General features: G+C 34.5%; 1 protein-coding gene across 1 annotated transcript in view; it reads right to left on the bottom strand.

Moving 5' to 3' along the window:
* GALNTL6 (polypeptide N-acetylgalactosaminyltransferase like 6) overlaps positions 1-20,483 on the bottom strand; it is a 1,118,676-nt gene that overhangs the window by 113,257 nt on the left and 984,936 nt on the right. The window contains exon 8 of the mRNA XM_079142956.1: positions 10,625-10,742. Coding sequence (XP_078999082.1) covers positions 10,625-10,742 — 118 coding nt within the window. The remainder of the gene's footprint in view (positions 1-10,624; positions 10,743-20,483) is intronic.

The raw sequence follows: 20,483 nt of genomic DNA, 5'->3' as shown, positions 1-20,483 counted from the left end.
TAGGGAGGATTACATTCTTTTATGAATTTTCATTTATTTAACTCTTTTGTGTATCCCTCAGTAGTAGCATAGCATTTCCTGATTCATCTGCATATTTTGTAAGTGTATTCATAATTTTTTCCCTTCTATTGTAAATGGTGTTGTGGTTTTTATTCTTTGAGTGGTTGTTGTGTGTATATAGAAAGGCTATTGTCTTCTGCATATTTACACACACACACACGCACACACATTTTACCCAGGCAACTTAATGAACTTTTTATTATTTATAATGGTTTTTTGGTTCATTCTGCATGCATTTTTGGTGGGTCATATTACTTGTAATTAATGAAAAGCTTCCGTCATCCTCTGTAATTTTTTTTATATCTCTTTTAATCTCTTGTCTAACTGCATTACCTACTATCTTCAGAATAATATCAAATAACATTAAATAATAATCTAATGGGAAAATTCCTAGAGTTTTCTCATTGAGCAAATTGATAGCTTTTGAGTTGAGATCCATTTGTTATATAAGCATATATTTATATTTTATTTTGTTCAAAAGTACACTTAAATTTTATTGTATGTTTTATATTGTATGTTTTATATATTTATAAATATATAAATATATTTATATATTTATATACTATGGAGATGACTATGACCATTAAAATTTGCTATTAAGGTGAATTTATTAATACATATTTGTGAAAGCTGCACTTAATTTGGTGTATTAGTCTTTGAATAGTTATTTTATTTTGTAATGTTTTATGATTATTATTTTTAATGTTATTACTTATAACTAATCATTACTTAGAAGTAATCATGTACTTCTCTATATTTTTATGCTATCTTGGTCAGATTTCATTATAAATATTAATGATAGTCTTATAACCAATTTAAGATTTCTTTCTTTTGTAATATTAGGGAACAATCAAAAAATTTTGGAGTTTATATTTTTTTATGTTTATAAAATAATCCCAGTGGAGGTTGGTGCTTTATTTTTTAGATGATTTTCTCTCCTTTTGATTTTTTTCTTTCTTCTATGGTCTTTGGTCAGTATGGGGCAGAATTTTGAAATTGCCCCCAAATTCCCTGGCTGTGCATGCCTTTGTATAATCTCCTCCCTTTAAGTGTGGGAAATACTGCAGACATGATAAATTTCACACCTGTGAGTAGGTGTCTTTATTTGAAGAAAGTGAAGGGACTTTGTGGATATACTTATGGTCCCAATTAAGTTGCCTGTGAGTTAATCGAAAGGGAAATCATCCTGGGTAAATCTCATATAAGAAGTGACTCTTGAAAAGTGACTTGTTGCTTCCTGAAGGAAGAGTTTTGAAGATGGTGAAGTATAAAAGAAATTCCACTGCTGGCCTTGAAGCAGTAAACTGTCACATTGGGCGAGGACCTAGGGGAGGCCATATGACCAGAACTGGGAGTGGCATTTAGGAGTTGAGAGTGATCTTCAGATGACAATGAGGAGCTCAGTCCTACAACCATAAGAATTGAATTCTAACAACGATCTGTGGCAACTTGGAAGACCTTTCCCTAGTTGAGTTATCAAATGAAGACAGAGTTTGGCAGGACATTTGATTTCATCTTGTGAGATCCTTAGCTAAGAACCCTGCTAAAATATGCCGGACTTCTCTTCCAAATCATCCCTGTCACCCATAACTTTTATTGGTATAGAACTGAGCAAAATATTCTCTTATGATTTAAAATTTTTTTTTTAAATTTCTATTTTTCCATTATCCTTCTTTTGGTGTATTTGTATTTTTTTAAGGACTAATTAATTATACCTAATTAATTTATCTGTTTCCATATCTACCTGTTCTCATGCTAATTACTTTTGGCTACAAAGAACCAGCTCTTCTACTACCAGTGTTCGGTTTTCTAAATCATTAAGTTCCCTTCCAATATTTATACATATTTTATTCCTATTTCCTTATTTTATTTTTCACTTGCAAATGATTTGTTTGTCTTTATTCTTTCTTTTTATGTTGACATAAAAATAAAAGAATGTTTTCTTCTTCCTTCCCCTGCCCCTCCTCCTCCTCCTCCTCTTCCTCCTCTTCTTCCTTTTTCCTCTGTTTCTTTTACAGTACTGGAGATTGAACCCAGGAACTCTATCCCTGAGCTACACCCATAACCTTTTTTATTTTATATTTTGAGACATATTCCACCAAGTTGTCCAGGCTGGCCTTATACTTGTGATCCTCCTGCCTCAGCCTCCTGAGCCACTGGATTTACAGACCTGCAATACTGAACCTGACTATATTTATTCTGAACACTGCTTTAACTGTATCACCTATGTTTTGAGATATGGTATTTTAATTTTTTTTCTTGATGCCATTAATACAAACTCCTTTACCTTCTATATCATTTCCATTTCCCTCTATTACCTTTTAACTTTATTTTTATTTCTTTTTTTCCTTTTAGTTAACTTTAACCTTCATACTCCTATATATTTTCAAAATATCCCTTCTCTTTTGTATTGCTTTTGACAATACAAAAAACTTCATTTTTTTGTTCCTATTTTTTCCTCCATTTTTTGTTTTGAATAATTTTTAAGGGGAGATTTTCTTTTCCATTTAAAACTATTGTAACTGTATAGCAAATTTAAGTGATGAATTATAAATACACCTACAATATTTTGGTGGCTTATGTACCATGGTGGGAAACTTTAAATAAAGCTAACAATTTGGTATTAATTTTGAATTCATGCTAAATATAACAAATAAAATGCACATTTGTCCTTGAAAAGCTCTGTAATGAGATCAAACCTTAGTTGAGTCTAATGGTTCGCTGAGCTACAATCAGTGTCAGACATTTCATACTCAATGATAGTCCCTTTTAAGTATGCTTGATCTTTATTGAATAGCCATTGCATTTTGAAAACAGTAAAAATTAATATTACATTAAATTACAACAAGAGTTCCAAGGTCTTGTATTTAATAAACGTCAAACAGAAAGAACCTTTATTTCCTTTTGAAAGTAGTTTTAGAGAGTAACAGTAGCTATTTTTCATGAAGATCATACAGTCTTCTATTTTTTCAGCTAAGAGAAATTAGGTTAATGGATTTTTGAACAAACCCATTCCTAATCCTTGCTTTTATATTAACCAGGCAATGGCCTATCTTTGAAACTATGAAATAGAATATTTTAAACCTTGCATTCATGTTGAATGAGATAATAAATGGAATACGATGACCTTTAAGTACTAATTAATTTTTTTCCTTATTAATTGGCTATCACCATAGATTGAATAGAGTGGTCAGAACTTTGCAGACACAGTGCATTTCATCCCATATGTCAAAATACTAGTTTTAAAATTTTAATTATACAATTAAAAAAAAAAAAACCAGAATCACTGAGGAAGATCATTAGGGAAAATAGTGTCCTAGCAACTCATATTTGAACTAAGGACTTGTGTACATCCACCAAATGATGATGAGCTGATAGCATGTTGACAAAACAACTCAGTGGAAATGTTTCAAACATGTAGTTTCCAAAAGGGGAAAAGAAAGTGGGTCATGTAGCATGTGAAAAGACACTTCACCTTATAAAAAGTGAAATGTAAATCAGTGGCAGCAATTAGCACAGCCACCACTGACTGGGTAATTGAAAATGTTCTGTGCTGATGGGGGACCATGGGATTATCTAATGGGAAGGCAGCATGTGAAGTTCAACCACTTCAGAAAGCTCACTGGCACTTCACAAAGGAGGAACTTTACACCCTTCTAGCCAACAAACCCACCCCAAGAATAAAATATTCCCAACATGAGGCATGAAAGAACCTATTCCATCAACTTTATTTACAATTACAGAAAAATAATAAACCCAATTTCATCCATAACAGAAAAAAAAATCCCTGTTGTTTTGTGTTATCAAACATCATATAAAAATAGGACTGATTATGGGGGAACATCAGATAAACCCAACAACATGAAGGACTCTCAGAAGTGCAATGATGAAAATGACAACCAAGACCCAGAAACCAGTCATGACCTTGGAACTTTATCAAGGTCAGAAGAAAGTTGTTATAATATATTGTGCATAAGTATCCATGAGGAAGTGATAATAAGAGTATTATAGAATGACTTCTTGGAGATAGGTATTATGATATGGGCAATCAAAAAATGATTGCAGCCCAGGCACAGTGGTGAACACCTGTAATCGCAGCAGCTCAGGAGACTGAGGCAGGAGGATCATGAGTTCAAAGACAGCCTCAGCAACCTAGTGAGAATGTAAGTAACTCAGCAAGACCCTGTCTCTAAATAAAATACTGGAAAGGGTCAGGGATGTGGCTCAGTGGGTAAGTGCTCCTGGGTTCAATCCTCATTAAAAAAAAAAAAAAAAAAAAAAAAAAAAAAAAAAAATTCTGGCTGCAGTGCTGAGGTGTAGCTTAGTGATTTCATACTTGACTAGCAGCATGAGGCTGAGTATCCACTCCCAGCACTGTAAAAAACGTTGCATTAATCTAGTCTCAATTCCTACTCAATTTTAAAAAGAACATCAGTTAAAAAAATAAAAATAAAATAAAAAAAATTTAATTATACAATTTAATTTACTATCTTTTAGTATGATGACAAGAGAAAGAGTTGTTGTTCATGTCAAAATTAATATGAAGAGTTTGGAAGGATTGAGATGTTGAAAATATTATGTCAAATTAGATGTGGGCAAGGTAACAATAAAAGATTGAGTAGAACTATAAACCAACGAACTAACCCAAACCAAACCAAATGACAAGATTCTGTTACTGCATTAAGATAACTTTGACATGCCTTTGGGTTCTCATTCCAATTTAAAGTAATCCAAAAAGAAATTCTAGGAAACTCAGTACAAATTTGATTTGTGTACCTATAGTTTTACTCCTGTTATGCAGGACCCAAATGAAGGAGGAAAGTTTTGCCCCCTTTGCATTAGAAGACTAGTGAATAAAATAAATATGCATTTATATATTCTATTTTAGAGGAAACTATTAGTATATTTTTAAATGCTTTTCTGCCTAATTAATGTTTCTGTTGAATGGGTAAACTTCTGAACTGTACTTGACCCAAGGGCTTCTAGTGGACTTTCTTTACCTATTTCTGCACTGCCTAGCTTGCATGGTATATAGATACACTGAGAAAGCTAGTGATTAATATTTATAGAGAGAATAAACAAATTTCTCACGAACTCTGCCCAGTCTGATTAGTTAAAATCCCTGTAATAATGGAAGTATGAGTTTTTTCTTTTCAGAAATGAAAAGAAAAATTCTAGTTAACCTGGTGTTTAGTGTAGGCTGAGGTTAGAAGTTAGTTAGAAGTGAGTTAGAAGAGGTAGATAATGGATGGAAAGTTTCATGGTTTATGATTCAATATGTTCTCTTGATTTGTGTGGTAATTAGGAGCAAATGCAAACTTTTAGGAGGAGAAAATAAAGCAAGTCAGGGAAAAATTAATGAAATGTTGGATGAATTAAAAGAGGAGAAAGATTAGAGGAGGAGAGGCTATCAAAGAGGCTATTGTATATGTGCTGAATTATTACTGTGAATATGGAAATAAAATATATCCCAAACAATACTTAGGATGAGGAAGTGTGGTAAATGAATTCTCCACACTTCTACTGGAAAACAAGTTTCTCCAGGGAAAGAATCTTTTTACATTTGTCTTTGAGCCTTGAGATCTTAGCTTAGAGTTGGCAAATTGTAATAAAAAAAGTAAATGTCTCCCATCCAAGTACTAAGCAGGCCAGACACTTCTGAGATCAGATGAGTTCAGGTGCGTTCAGGGTGGTATGGCCATAGACAAGCTTGACTCAGCCTTAAAGAATGAAATTATGACATTTGCAGGTAAATGGATGGAACTAGTGAAATGCTAAGTGAAATAAGTCAATCCCAAAAAACCAAAGGCCAAGTATTTTCTCTGATAAGTGGATTCTGATCCATAGTCGGGGGTAGGGTTAAGGAAGAATAAAGGAACTTTGGATTGTGCGGAGGGGGTGAGGGAAAGGGTGGGGCGGTGGGGATGGGAAGGACAGTGGAATGAGACAGACGTTATTTCCCTATATGACGTTATTTCCCTATGTAGGACCACCTACTGGTGCGACTGCACAATGTACAGCCTGAGAAATGAGAAGTTATGCTCCATTTGTGTACAATGTGTCAAAATGCATTCTACAGTCATGTATAACTAATTAGAACAAATTAAAAAATCAAGAAAAAAGTAAATGTCTATTGAATGAATTAACGAGTCTCCTTAAATCTCTGATTTGTAAACATACCACATGGAAGGGATGAGAGAACATAACAGAACATAATAGAGATGGTCACACAGGATGCTGTAATCTAGTAAAAGTGGTTTTGAGAACGGCTGTGATTTTGAGATCAGCTCTGGGGCTCCCAGGTTTGTTAGATGCATTCTTAGAACATATGGTTCTCATCCTTCTCTCACCTGGGACCTTGAATATTTTTGCATAACGAAAGCTATGGATCAAGAGCTCTTTCTGGCACTACAGATGGTCAAGAAATATTGCACCAAAGTAGGGCCTTTTTGATTTGCTCCTGGGGATGGAAAAGGGAAACCCCAAATTAATTTAATGCTCTTTCACACCTGAATCCAAAGTTTGTCTGCAAATAAGAGCCCTGGACTTCCTTCTGAATCTCTTCTGGGTGCCTAATTAGTGTTCATTGTCCACTTTTATTTTCTGAGAGTTTTCTGATATCAAAGGACAGATTTTTTTGAAAATGCTAACATTTGGACTTCTATCTTTGGAGAATGGATATAAAAACGCATTCTGAAGAACAAGGAACTTACAGTGGTTTTAATGTTATTTCAGGAACAAAGAGTAGATGACATTTAAAGATGTAGACTATTTCTTGTACAGCACATTGTGCATTCTGTCTGAGTTTCCCCTTTGTTTCCAGGTGCGACTGCAAATTGAGTACCTGGAACCATGCCTGGCATAAATTAGATGCTCAATAAAAGCTGGTTGAATGATTGACTAAATGCTGCTTTTCCCTCCCTAGCAGCTGGCTAACCTAGTAACCTTGAAAGACGGCTGGATAATTCTGGGCCATGTGGGAGTCCAGATTCTATTAAAAGATGCTGAAGACTGAGCATGGTGTGGACAGACCGTTTCTCTAGAGAGCTCTTTCCCTCAACTCCTAAAAATTATACTGTTGGCTTTTACGTTATAGCATGAAATCTACTCACCAAAAGAGTCAAGTTTTTCTTTTAAAAAAGTGAAGGAAAGATATTTACAGAGAGAGAATGGAAGAGTTCTGTTAATAAAATACTGTTTGACAGAAAATGCAGTCCTTTGTATGAAATAGGGTTTTCAGGAAATAATTTCATTAAGCAATGGAGTCTTGTCAAAAGTGAAGGAAATGATTCTTTCTTTGAAGGGTAAATAGGAAGCAAAGAGGCCTAATAAGCACCATTTATACAAGTCTGTAGAATTAGAATACTTAAGTTGTCAACTTAAATCAATTACTATATTATGATGTAGTATTCTAGCAAACTCTGAGTCATCCATACGTGTTTCACAAACCTTAAGCGCTGACCAGTGTATATCTTACAATGCTTTGCACAGTAAGATTAATCACGATTTATGGGACGTGTCCAAAAATGCAGACGTTTGCTTTTTCTCTGTTATTTGTATTGTAATTTAACAGTTGTTTGTGTACAAGACTTTTGATTCCTTTCCACACGGGGAAAATTCTTCTCGCTTCAATGCAAATTCTACCAAAGCCTCTTCAAGTTTGTCCTCCTCATCTTACAAATCCTAATAGCAAGGGACAGGAACCCCAAGGTCAGCAAACAGTAGCGAGAAGAATGAAGGGATGTGTCTGAAATGGGACCCTGTTAAGACATAACTGTCGCCAGAGAATCTGTCATTCCAACCAAACAACCTGGGGCAATTTAGTCCTGAACTTCCAGTGCTGTTGCCATGGTTTTTAGACAAAGACGACAGGGCCTCATTCCAATTATATCCTTTAGAATGACAGATAACTGAAAAATAGAAAATGGGGTAATAAAATCTCAGGTCACCCAGGAGAGATGTGCTAGATACAGTGACAGAGAAGTGAAATGCAAGTTTATGTTTGCCTCAAAAAGCACATTTGTGATTTAGACTGCAAATGCATATTCTTCAAACTCTTTAGACTTTCAATAGCAATTTTATCCATTATCCAGTTCATTATTCAAAGCCAGGTATCCCTTGCTCAATAGAAATTTTCTTAACATTTTAAACATACAGAATTAATGAATTAAAATAACTTAAGGAAAAAATGTTTCTTGAACTGTGAAAAGTAAAAAAGTATCCCTTGAGTTCTGATGATATTGTAAATTCTGCACTGCCATATTTATTTTTAATACTGGGATCAAATGTAGTACTCTGTTTTTCCAGTTGAAGGTATCATTGCAAACATTGCATCCAAGTGATATTTGGGCAATATCTGAAAATCAATAGTATTTTGCCAAGTTCAGTAGAAAGTTTCCTGCTGTGCTCTTAGTCTATAATGAAGATACTAGCTGATATTCAAGGACAGTGATTAGGCAGTGATCAAAAGGTGAATAGTGATAGATATTGGTAGATATGACATGGGTGTCAGACAATCTCATGCTTCTGCAGCCTCTGCAATTAAGCAGAAACAGAGCATTGTAATCCCTAAGTGACATTAGGCAATTTATTTCAACTTTACAGCCTAAAATAATTAATCTAAAAATCTTTAAAACGTTGTCTCAGTTTTTCATCTGTAAAATGGAATGATAACACCCATCTTTAATAGCTGGATTTAAAATTTGATTATGCACATGAAGCTCGGCATCTGCCTTGTACCACTAAATTGATATGGTAAATGCTATTTCTACAAATATTACTGCTGTGTTTCCTTCTGTTGTACATACAATAATAAGGTGTACAACCATTGCCGCCACAGAGGAACCCAAAAGACATCGGTAAATTCAAAGATTTGAAACAATGTGTCTATAAAAATGTACAAGAAGTACCTATTTTTATATGCAAAATTAGATGTTTGGGGGTGAAAAATGCACTAATAAGTGGTATTTCAAGGATTATAGACCACATTGTATAAGGGAAGACTCTATATCATGAAGCCTACAACTATGTCTCTTGAGTTTCTTTTTGAGGGTTTTTATTTTATGAACCTTTAAGAACAACATAATTTCTCTGTTCACACATTAGATATTGCTGTTACAGTTTAATAAACATCACTTTTGAGCCAGGTATGGTGGCACATGCCTACAATGCCAAAGATTGAGGAGGCTGAGGCAGGAGGATCACAAAATTGAGGTCAGCCTCAGTAATTTTAGTGAGACCCTGTCTCAAAATTCAAAACGTACTACAGTTGTAGCTCAGTGGGAAACTGCTCCTGGGTTCAATTTTCAGTACACCCCTCCCCCATCAATACATAAAATAAATTATTTTAAAAAATAACTTCTGTCATTTGCTTCACATGTATAAATTCAAAAATTCTATCAGATTATCATTATTTTGGGGGGCGTACTGGGGATTGAACCCAGGGACACTTTACCACTGAGCCATATCCCCAGCCCTTTTAAAATTTTTTATTTTGAGATAGGGTCTTGCTAAGTTGCTGAGTCTGGCCTTGAGCTTGTCATCCTCTAGCCTCAACTCCCAAGTAGCTGGGTTTACAGACTGTGCCACAGCACCGAGCTCTAGCTGGATTCTACATTTATTATATTCAGGATGTATTTTCTTTTTTCAACAAGAACTGGTTTGATTTTATAGTGGAGGTAATAATCTAAAAATGATTTACTTAGAATTTTCTGTATGATGTTATAACAATCAATCTATGTTTCCATGTAAATAATGACTATATATGATTAAAAAAAAAAAAAAAAGAAAACATGAGTTCTTATTAGATTGCTTTCCCAAACAATTCTTTTAACAGTTTAGAATATTTTAACATAGTTTATGCTATTTTGCTTAGCTGTTCTTCATACATCACAGTAATTTTTTTCATCCACAAACCCTGAAATTTGACATCCTATCTATCTACACATACATATACAAATATATGCAGTATATATGTATATAATAAAGTATAAAATCTTACTGAGCACCGAAGGTTAAAGTAAGTAGAGAGAGAGACCTTGGCAATTCCATACAAAAATAAATAAAAATATTGCTTATTTGAGGCTTATATAAAGAAGAGTGTTAATTTGTCATTTACATTGTTAAGTTTACTTTTCAGTTAAGGGAATTTTGGAATAACTGGTTATGGTCAAATCTGAACTATTATTTCTTGGTTCAACTTACAAAGGGGAAAAACTCCAATAACTTGAGTTCTTTCTCCTCGATGCATCTTAATTTTTCTATCACATGTTCTAAGTGCTTCAGCATCAGTGGAACAGCAAGTCTGTTGGTAAACGAGTTTCCCACCTGCAAATATTTTGAATTATTTCTTTTTGTGTATGGTGAGGCTACATCACACTGAAATGCTGGAAGAAAGTAGCCTCTCTCATCCAAAAGCTCACTTGAGAAGGTAACATGTGTAGCATTACTTGTCATTAATGTCATTAACTCATCTCACAAAATAGGTCATAAAGCAGAGTAATACTGTGGTGGCAGAATTGTCAAAATGAAGTAGACACTTTTGAAGAGGGTAGTGGCGGCTTACCTTAAAAGAGATTTCATACTGTTCTCCACCCCAGATTTCTAAACCTGGATCATAGCCACCCAGTTCCCAAAACCATTTTCGATCCACAGCAAAGAGACCTCCAGCCATAACAGGAGACCTGCAAAATAAACAAAAGAATCTTTAAAGAGCTATGAACATCAGAGGTAATGACATTTTGTTTGGTGGGGGTGGGGGAGAAAACTTCAAGATATGATTTAGTGATCAACTGACCATACCATTTTCTGTAAGTGGATATATGATTTTTCTGGGAACACTTTTCTGGAGTCAGGGTTGAGGAAGAATATTTTTGAGTATCAAACTTTGCATTTCAGGTTCTAATGCAACAAAGGCCCTGCAGAACCACATTTGCTCCATTTGTTTATCCTTAAAGAGAAATATGTGAATCACATTTTGCACTCAATGTTATGGCTTTTCCTCTGACAGAGGTCTTAGGCTATCAGAGAAGGGTGCTGACAGTGTTGTTGACTTAATCTCTCAGGATGCATTCACTGATCATCTACTATGTATAGGTTATATCTAATTTATAGACTGTAAAAAGGTCAGTCAAAATAGAATTACTAACCAGAATTATTTAATTAACAAACGGAAGTTGAAATTTAAGCAAGGTCTCTTCACTTTATAAAATTCTTTTTAGGCCTTCTTGCCTTTCTAAGAAATATCATTTTGACTACGAAATAATTTCCAGGTCCTCTACAATGCTGGAATGCATAATCACATTCCTATTAGTAAGATTATTATAATCACTGGGTAGGCCCTGCTCTTTTTTTTTTTCTCTTAAGTGCTATGTTCTGGGTTGTAGATTAAGGTCTTTACCTAATTACCTTGATGAATCCTCATAACAACACTATGAAGACCATTCCTATGTGTGGTTTGAAAAACAGGCAGAGAGGTTGGGTATATTGCCCAAAGTTGGAATTAGTGTATGGTGAGCCAAGCCGGACCTGGTTTTTGAAAGCTTTGTACTCTCTACCATGACCCTATGCGGTCAAGAGAGAGAACTCTATACACATAGATATGGAACGATGTGAAAACACCATTATATAGGCCAAGAAAATATAAAAAAACAAACAATTTCAGTATAGTTAATGTGACAGTTTTGAAAAACATTTGGAAGAAGGGATATTTATAAATAGCCACACAAAGCCTACAATTTTGATACATATTTTAAGATGTATATAAATATATTAGGCACACCAATTTGCAGACTGAGGCCTTTCTCTTGGTAATGTTCTATGAGGCACTTGTGCAACACAGATCTGAATTTAAACAACTTTGCATGTTAAGATAGTACTTGATCTAATTCAGTTTAGAAATATTTTTGTGGGTATAAATTATATGTAGACTGAAAGATTAAAAGACTGGAAGAGGGACTTATTTTTTACCCTAGGAAAGTGAGCAGAATTCAGAACATGTAATTTTTAATTTTGTTTGAGATAAAAATTTAGAATCAGATATACCTTACTTTATCCCTCTCCCCAGCAGTCTAATCTTTTTCCATTTTCCACACACTGCATTTCAGAGTAGAATTACAACTGTAGCTGGAACAAAGTAGGACTATAACATTTATTAGGTGCAGTTCCCCAATTAATATATTACAGTAATTGTAACCTTTGCTTCTGCAGGGCTGGTGTATAAGTCAACAGAAATTCTCCAGTCTTATTCACTCGGAACCACTCTAAGTCATACAAATATATTCTCATTCGATTGTGTCAAACATGGCGCCAAAGTGCATCAAAATTTACACTGCCCAGAAACAATCTGAAAACTAGAAGTATCATAGTGATGTAGGTATTGGGAAAGAGAAAATTCAAAATTGATTTTTTTTATTGTGAACAGTTTGTTGGAGACACAATAATTTTGTTTTCATAATGAATTTATTAAACAAGTCCATGTATTATCCCAGGTTAATTTAGACATCTAACAAGATAAATTCAAATGGATCCTCTTTACATGTGTAAATGTTTCTATAAAGCCCCCCAATGAATTACATTAAATTAATTTGTTAAATTTATTAATTTGTTTACTTTAATAAATTAGTGTGTCCTATCTTGATTGATGTGAATGATGAGTAATAAAGAATTTTTATAAACAGATTTGCTCAAAAATTTTAATAATGGCTTAATTGAGGTGTAACAGACATACAATGAATCGCTCATATATTATATATAACATTTGTTAAGTTGTGACTTATGTTTACTTCCGTATCGCCCTTACCACTTTTGAGAAATGAACCCACCCACCATCTCCAAGAGTTTTCTTGTGCCTCTTTGTATTCACTCCCTCCTGATTTTCTCCTCATTCCTCTTGCCTGGGGAAGTTACTGATCTACTTTCTTCCATTACTGATCAGTTTGCTTTTACTAGAGTTTTATGTAAATGAAATCAAATAGGATGCATTTTCTTAGTGGGTGGGGCACTGGCTTCTTTCATTTAGTGTGATAATATTGAGATTCTTCTATGTTGCAGCATGTGTTAATAGTTCATTTTTTTTAAAATTGTTGAGTGGTATTCTATTTGGGTGAATATGTCACAGTTCAATTATTCATCAGTCTATGGACGAAATTGTAGGTTGTTTCCAGTTCAGAGTTCTTATAAAATGGCTATGATGAGGGATATGTACTCAGCTTTGTGTGGACATGTGCTTTTGCTTCTGGGGAAATTACCTAGGAGTGGAATGACCAGGTCATATGATAGGTATAGGCACATGTTTAACCTTTTAAGAAACTGCAAACTGTCTTCCAGCGTGGTTATTCCTCCTTATCTTCCTGCAGCAGTGATTGCGTTCTGGTGGCTGCGTGTCTCACTGACAATTAGTATGGTCAACCTTTTGAAGTTCATTGATTTTACTGATCTGCTTAAAGAACTATTCCACTTCATTACTTTCTCTCTTGTTTGTCATTTATAGTTATTAATTTCTTTTTAAGCATACAATTATCTTAATTCTTCAGCTTATTTTGACTTCATTTTGTGGTTACTTAGGGTAGAAACTGAGATAGTAGATATTGAGTCTTTTCTTTTTTCCTGATACAGGTATTTAGTACTGTAAATCTCCACTAACTACTGCTTATCAGAACCCCACAACTAATATGTAGTGTTGCTATGTTCATTATGTTCAAAATAATTTTTAATTTTCTTTTTTGACTTACATGTTATTTAGATGTGTCTAATTTGGTTTCCAAATATTTGGGAATTTTTGTATCTTTCTATTATTGATTTCTAGTTTAATATCATTGTGGTCCAAATGTGTACTTTGTATGAACCCTTTTCACTTTACTAGGACTTTTTGATGGCTCAGAATATGGTCTATTCTGGTAAGTGTTCCAGGTGTATTTGAAAAGTTGTGTATTCTGTTGGTTTTGGGCAGTGTGTTCTATAAATATTTATTAGGTCAAGTTGTTTGATAGTATCATTTAAATCATATGTATCTTATTGATTTTCTTTATCCTTTTTTCTATCAATTATTGAGAGAGGTGTTGAAATCTCTATTATTCTGAGTTTACTTATTTTTTCCTGCTGTTTTTTGTTTCATGTCTTTTGTAGCTCTGTTAATAACTGTTCTTAACTTCATTGTAACTGCGAAGTGACTTCTTGTTTTAGTCACCTTTTTCTCTGCTGTGACTAAGTGACCCAGCCAGCACAACCGTAGGGGAGGAAGAGTTTATTTGAGAACTCATGGTTTTCAGAGGTCCTAGTCCATAGTCAGCAGGTTCCATTCCTACAGGCTCAAGGTTAGGCAGAACATCATGGCGGAAGAGTGTGGTGGAGGGAAGCAGCTCACATGGTGATCAGAGAGCAGAGAGAGACTCCACTCTCTAGATACAAATATATACCCCCAAGCCATGCCCCCAATGCCCACCTACTCCAGCCACACCCAAACTGCCTCCAGTCACCACTCAGTTAATCCCATCAGGGATTAATTCACTGATTGGGTTAAGACTCTTCTAACCCAAACATTTCTCCTCTGAACCTTCTTGCATTGTCTCACACATGAGCTTTTGGGGGACACCTCACATCCAAACCATAACACTTATATCCTTCCAGTCATAGTCTTTGTTCTATCATCTATTTTATGTTGATATCAACATAGTCACTCCAACTTTCTTTAGATTTGTATTATATAAACACTAGTATTTATAGCTTTGACATTATTTTTACTTTTAAATTATTTGTGTCTTTATACTTAAAGTGACTTTCTTATAGCCTACATATACACACATCTTGCTTTTACTGGGGTTATTTAGATCCTTTTCTTTGAATATTCATGTAGTTAGATTTAATTTGATCATCTTCCACTTTATGTTCTGTGTGTTCCAATTGTTATTTCTGTCTTCTTCTCTGATTAGTTGAAGAAGTTTGGATAGTATGCTTTCATTTCTCTTCCTCCAATCTTTCTGCTTTGCTATTGTACATTTCACTTTTACAACATTATAACCCCACATTATCTTGTGAGTATTTTTAGGTAATTATCTTTTAAAAATTTAAAAAAATAATTAAGACAGTGGCCTGTTTTCATTGTCCACTTTTATGTTTTGTGAGTTATCTTTAATTTATATCCAGAATAAAGTGGAGTAAATTTGAAAAGTTTTATGTAACAAAATTATATTGTGCAAAATATTGTGTATATATGAAATTATATTATGAGTTCATTTCTGTATTATGTTGAATTTTAGTGACTTTGGAGAAAAATATAACATTGTGATATATCTTGTGCATCTGAGTTTGTGTATTGAAATTCATACTTGACCACATGTTGAGTAGTTAACTATTGGGCAATGAATGTACTGAAGTCAGAAGAAGCAAGGTTAATACATTCCTGCTACATTAAGTATAAAAGGACTTTATCTGTCATATCATTTTCTTCTCAAAGGAAATGAAGAAGAGTAGTTTATTATTTTCAGCATGCTCTTCTATACTCTTGCTTTTCACTTTATATGAACTTTTAAAAATGTAACTTTTAACATATTGATGTACTTTCTAGGAATTACTTATAATATCATAAACCAGGCTTTGAGTTTTGTAATTAAAAATCACCCGTTATCCTTAGGATGCCATTTAAAACTATTATGACATTGAAACAACGTGTTCCTATTGAGGATTCTTCATTCTTCAGACCATAGAAGTATGAGAGTTTTCTGAATACTTAATGGACATCAATTTTCTGTTTTATGTTAAGGATGTTGAAACACATAATAAATATGCTTTCTTTTTTACTATGATTGACTAGTTTACTTTTCTAAAGCAATTTTTATGTTCTAAAGTTTGCTCAACTTTAAATGACTGAGGCTATATTATGAAAGTTGTAACCATTCTTTGTTACTAGTGTGTTATTGTAAACTTTTTCTTTCTTTTCTTTTTCTTTTTTTTTTTTTGCCATTGTGACCAAAAGACCTGACAAGAACCTTGGTCATAGATGGCAAAGTCTGTTGCTTTGGGCCCGAGGTGAGGCAGAACACCATGGCAGAAGGTGTGGAGGAGGAAATCATGTCTGGACGTGGCAATCAGGAAGCAGACAGAGAGCTCCACTCACCAGGGACAATATAAATACCCCAAAACCATGTCCCCAGTGTTCCACCTCCTCCTGCCTATAATGATCATCCAGTTAATCCATTAAAGTGGATTAATGCACTGATTAGGTTAATGCTCTCATAACCCAATCCTCTCACCTCTAAACTTGCTTGCATCATCTCACACATTAGCTTTTGGGAGACACCTCTTATCTAAACCACAATACAATGGAAAACTCTACTTTTTCATTTACAAATACACTTTTCATAGTATGTACTAGTTGTCTCTTCTAAATGAGGATATTTACTTCATTGATGTAGCTTCATCATATAACTTCTGTGGCATTCTAAGGAGTTGCTGAACTTAATATTTTTAATTTCACATATTGACCCTTTACCCAAATATAACAAAAGGTGGAGTTTTAATTAAAAAAAATTTTTTTTGGGGGGACCAGGAAATTCTTGCCTTCTTTCTCACATTTTCTGGCAGAGTATTATTTCAAATTTTAATACATCTTGGGTAATCTTTGGGGTAAGAATAATAAAAAATTCATAGTATGAAACAATAAGTATATATGAAAACTTAAAACATTTGCTGACAATTAAAACTTAAGTTCATTAATTTAAAGGAAACCTTCAATTTGGCTCCTCAGAAAATAATTTGGCTCTCAATTTTCATTCATTTCAGTGGCTACAGTGGGGATTCTGGGCATGCAGATTGTGATGTGAATTTGATCAGAAATCAAACAGTAAAATTTCCGTCAGGACTTGGTCAAGCCAAGTCAATCAACATAAGGATGAACCATGTAATTTTTAATTATGCAACCAGAAATTTTTAGTTGGCCCATGACTCAGAATTCTTATAGTTAAGATATAATTATTTTCAACAAGAATTCAATTGTTGAACAAATAGCATTTCAGATGGAAGTATAGTTTTAAAAAAATACTTTCATTGTCTTAATTATTAAATTGTGAATTATATTAGAATTTTGAAAATAATGGCTAGATTATTTACTACTGATTATTAACTACTGATAAATTCATTTTATTTATGTTTTAAAAATTACCATTTTTGTGTAATTTCATAACTTTTTAGTGTAAAGAAGTAGCACAGGGATGAGAGAGGAATGGTAGTCTTCTATTATCTCCTTCTATCTGCAAGGAGATGGTCACTCTAGGGGAAAAGGGTGAAGTAAGTACCAGGCTCTGAGAAAGAGGTCCTCTTTGAAGGCCAGGAAATTTGATTGCAATCATAGAAATCTATATTTTCTTCTAATTTATCCACCTTGGGACTATGATGTGTAATGGGAGAAGTGGTTTGGATAACATGGAGCTGAGAGAATCATATAAGTGAAGAGGTTTAACACTGAGAGCCAAGGTGGCTAGAGCCAGCAGTGCCCAGTAAACAGGATCCCTCTGCTCAGTGTGCTCTGAGGAATGTCTTACTGAGGTGATTCTTGATGCTTTAGCATTATTGCACATCTTAATTCTTCCTCCAGGTGGTGAAAGATGGTTGAACTTCCCCCACCCCCACTTCTTTTTAACAGGAAAGAGACAATAGCAAAAACAGCCAGCAAGAGATTTTATGCTTTTCTTTCTGATGTGCAATAGTTACTTGGACTGTACTCTAGGAGTGAGGTGTTCTTTGACTCATCAAGAAGAGATTGGACTCTAAAAGTGATACTATTAACAAGTTGGAGATCTCAGATTTAAATATTAAATAGAATGGGACCTTATGTCAGATGGTAATAATAATAGTCCAGTGAATCTTGGCTTCTTACATTCCCACATTGACTTGCTTGGCCAGGTAACTTGGCTTATCCGACACCAACAAATTTTGTGTGAACAGAGGCCTTCTGCATTGGAACTTGCATGCTCTCTTGATGTTTTGGAAGCTTATAGTCCAGTGAAAAAGCTTGGGCTAGACCGTTGGAGAAGCATGACCCAGCTGACAGCACCAACTACAGATTTTGTAAGTGAGAAGATCTCAGATCATCCAGGTCCAGTTGAGCCACAGATGGCTATTGGCGCATTAACGACTCCAGGCTGATGGTGACCTACTGTTTTCATTTACTTGAGCCTGAAGAGTCTCCCAGGAGGCTAGACTTTCTGTGTTGAAACTGGGGAATTCCTAGGCAAACCAAGATGAGTTGTTCCCTTACTTAAGAAAGATCAGCAGAAAAAACAATTAGTTTAGCTTTGTCTAATTTATGACCATCAGAATTGTGAACTGTAATGGTTAATTTGAATTGTGGGCTTGATTGGATTAAGAGATGCCAATGATTAAGAGGCTTCTGGGTGTGTCAATGAAGGTGTGTCTAGGAATGATTGGAGTGTGGGGTAGTGAACTGAAGTGGAGCCCCTCCCTAAGCATAGGCAGCACCGCCCAATAGGATGGAATGGAAGTTGGAAGAATAAGGAAGCAGATGCAGATGGAAGCTCCGCTCTTCTTGAACCGGTTCTTGATCCTACTTCAATTGTCTGAGGATATCGGACTCTCACTTCTTCACTCTTCCAAAGTGAACTCTGCCAGTGTTTCTTCAGGAAATTTCCAGAAGCATTGGTCTGGGACTAGGGTAGCACTGTTGACTCTTCTGGTTCAGGGCTTCCACCTCTTGGTCTGCGCAGCTGCTGGTTCTTCTAGCTCTGCGACTGCAGAAGGCCTTTGTGGACTATCCAGCTTCTGGTTGTGTAAGCCAATCTAATAAATCCCCTTTTATAATCATAGTTCCTGTTGATTCTACTCCTCTAGAGAACACTGACTAATACATGAACCAACAAAATTAAACCACTGATTTCTGAGATGGTTGTTATGTACCCATGTGTTCTACAGATAACTGAACTCTTGAGTTTTGAGCTCTCAATGGAGCAACTCCATTATGCTACTGGTAAATGAAAACAATCCTTGATAGACACAGGATTTTGGCTAGTTTCTTAATTTCTAAGGTCCATCAGATTTGATTTTTTAGGGTTATGTAAAAAAGTTTTCTCCACTCATAACTGGATTTCAAAGCTCCTCAAAATGCAAGTGAAAGCCTTTCCTTAAAAGTAATGACAAAGAAGCTTTCTGTTTTTCTAGATTCACAAATGCAAATTTTAATTTAGAAAAGAGTTAGTAGAAAAGGAATAGGACCAATTAGTTATCCAAAAACAGGTGGCAGAATTATGACTCTAGCTTTTTGGATAAAATGAGGAAGAAAACAAAATTATAAATGAGGGTGCACATTTTTACTATTTTGTAGCATGATTTATAATTTTGCACCATGATTTATAATTTTGCTTTTATTGTTCACCTGAACACATATAATATTTTGTTATATGTGTTTTGTAAAATTGAATATGCTTTTTGTTACTTCTTATTTGGAATAATAGATGTCCCTATGAAATGATATAAAGAGTTAATAGAAGAAGAAATCTTGTGTCAGAACAAATTATACAGTGCATTAAACCAAACTATAGCTCTAAATAAAGTGAGATGGACTTGGTTTGATGTTTCAATTAACTTGTGGGTTCTTCAGTTGCTTAGAATGCTGCCGCCTCCATATATTAAGTGACTGGTTCTAATCTTAACATCAGATTAAATAAAAAACTCTGAATGTCAATGGGCTCCATCATTGGTACAGCAAGAGAATAGAAAATATGTACTAAATATTTCTTTAGTCTTAGTCTTCTATTACATAACTGAGATGCTGTATCCCTCAGCTATTCTTTCATAGTCTAAACTGGTATGTGTGTGTGTGTGTGTTTAGATATGTGCACATGGAGGACTTACCAGGAATGGGGACTGGAGTGGTAGGTCTCACAATCCCTTACCTCACTAATACAGTGAATGGATGGATGGATCAGTGGATACAGCTGATATTTCCTGGTAATCCCACTTTTAATAGGTGCATGCTGAGCAATATATGGGGGCCACTGAGACTTTACTCCTAAAAATGGCAGAACACATTTGGTCTATGCTGATAAGATCTCTTTAAAGGTATCTGGGGACATACAAAATGTGAATATGATGTCTTATTTTCTTAGGTCACTTCCTGTTTTTTTTTTTTTTTTTTTTTTGTATCTGGGCAGGATAAGTGATGGAAGCCTTTACTCAAAGCACAGTTTTGAATTTCTTTATATATTCCAAAATGATACCTCAGTCTAATTACCCTACAATTCTGATTCATTTCTAATTTCTACATGGCCACAGATTTTAACCATGATCTCAAATTATAAATATATCAGGACAATGACCAGGGTAATTGTTCCTGTATGTGGTCTAAACAGTGCAAACTCTCCCTGCTTGAGGGGACAAATGATGTCATGTTAACACTAATAATCAGATTACAGTAG

Source organism: Sciurus vulgaris, assembly GCF_902686455.1.
Source record: "Sciurus vulgaris genome assembly, chromosome: 5".
Taxonomy (NCBI): Eukaryota; Metazoa; Chordata; class Mammalia; order Rodentia; family Sciuridae; genus Sciurus; species Sciurus vulgaris.
This window is presented reverse-complemented; position numbering and strand designations above follow the sequence as displayed.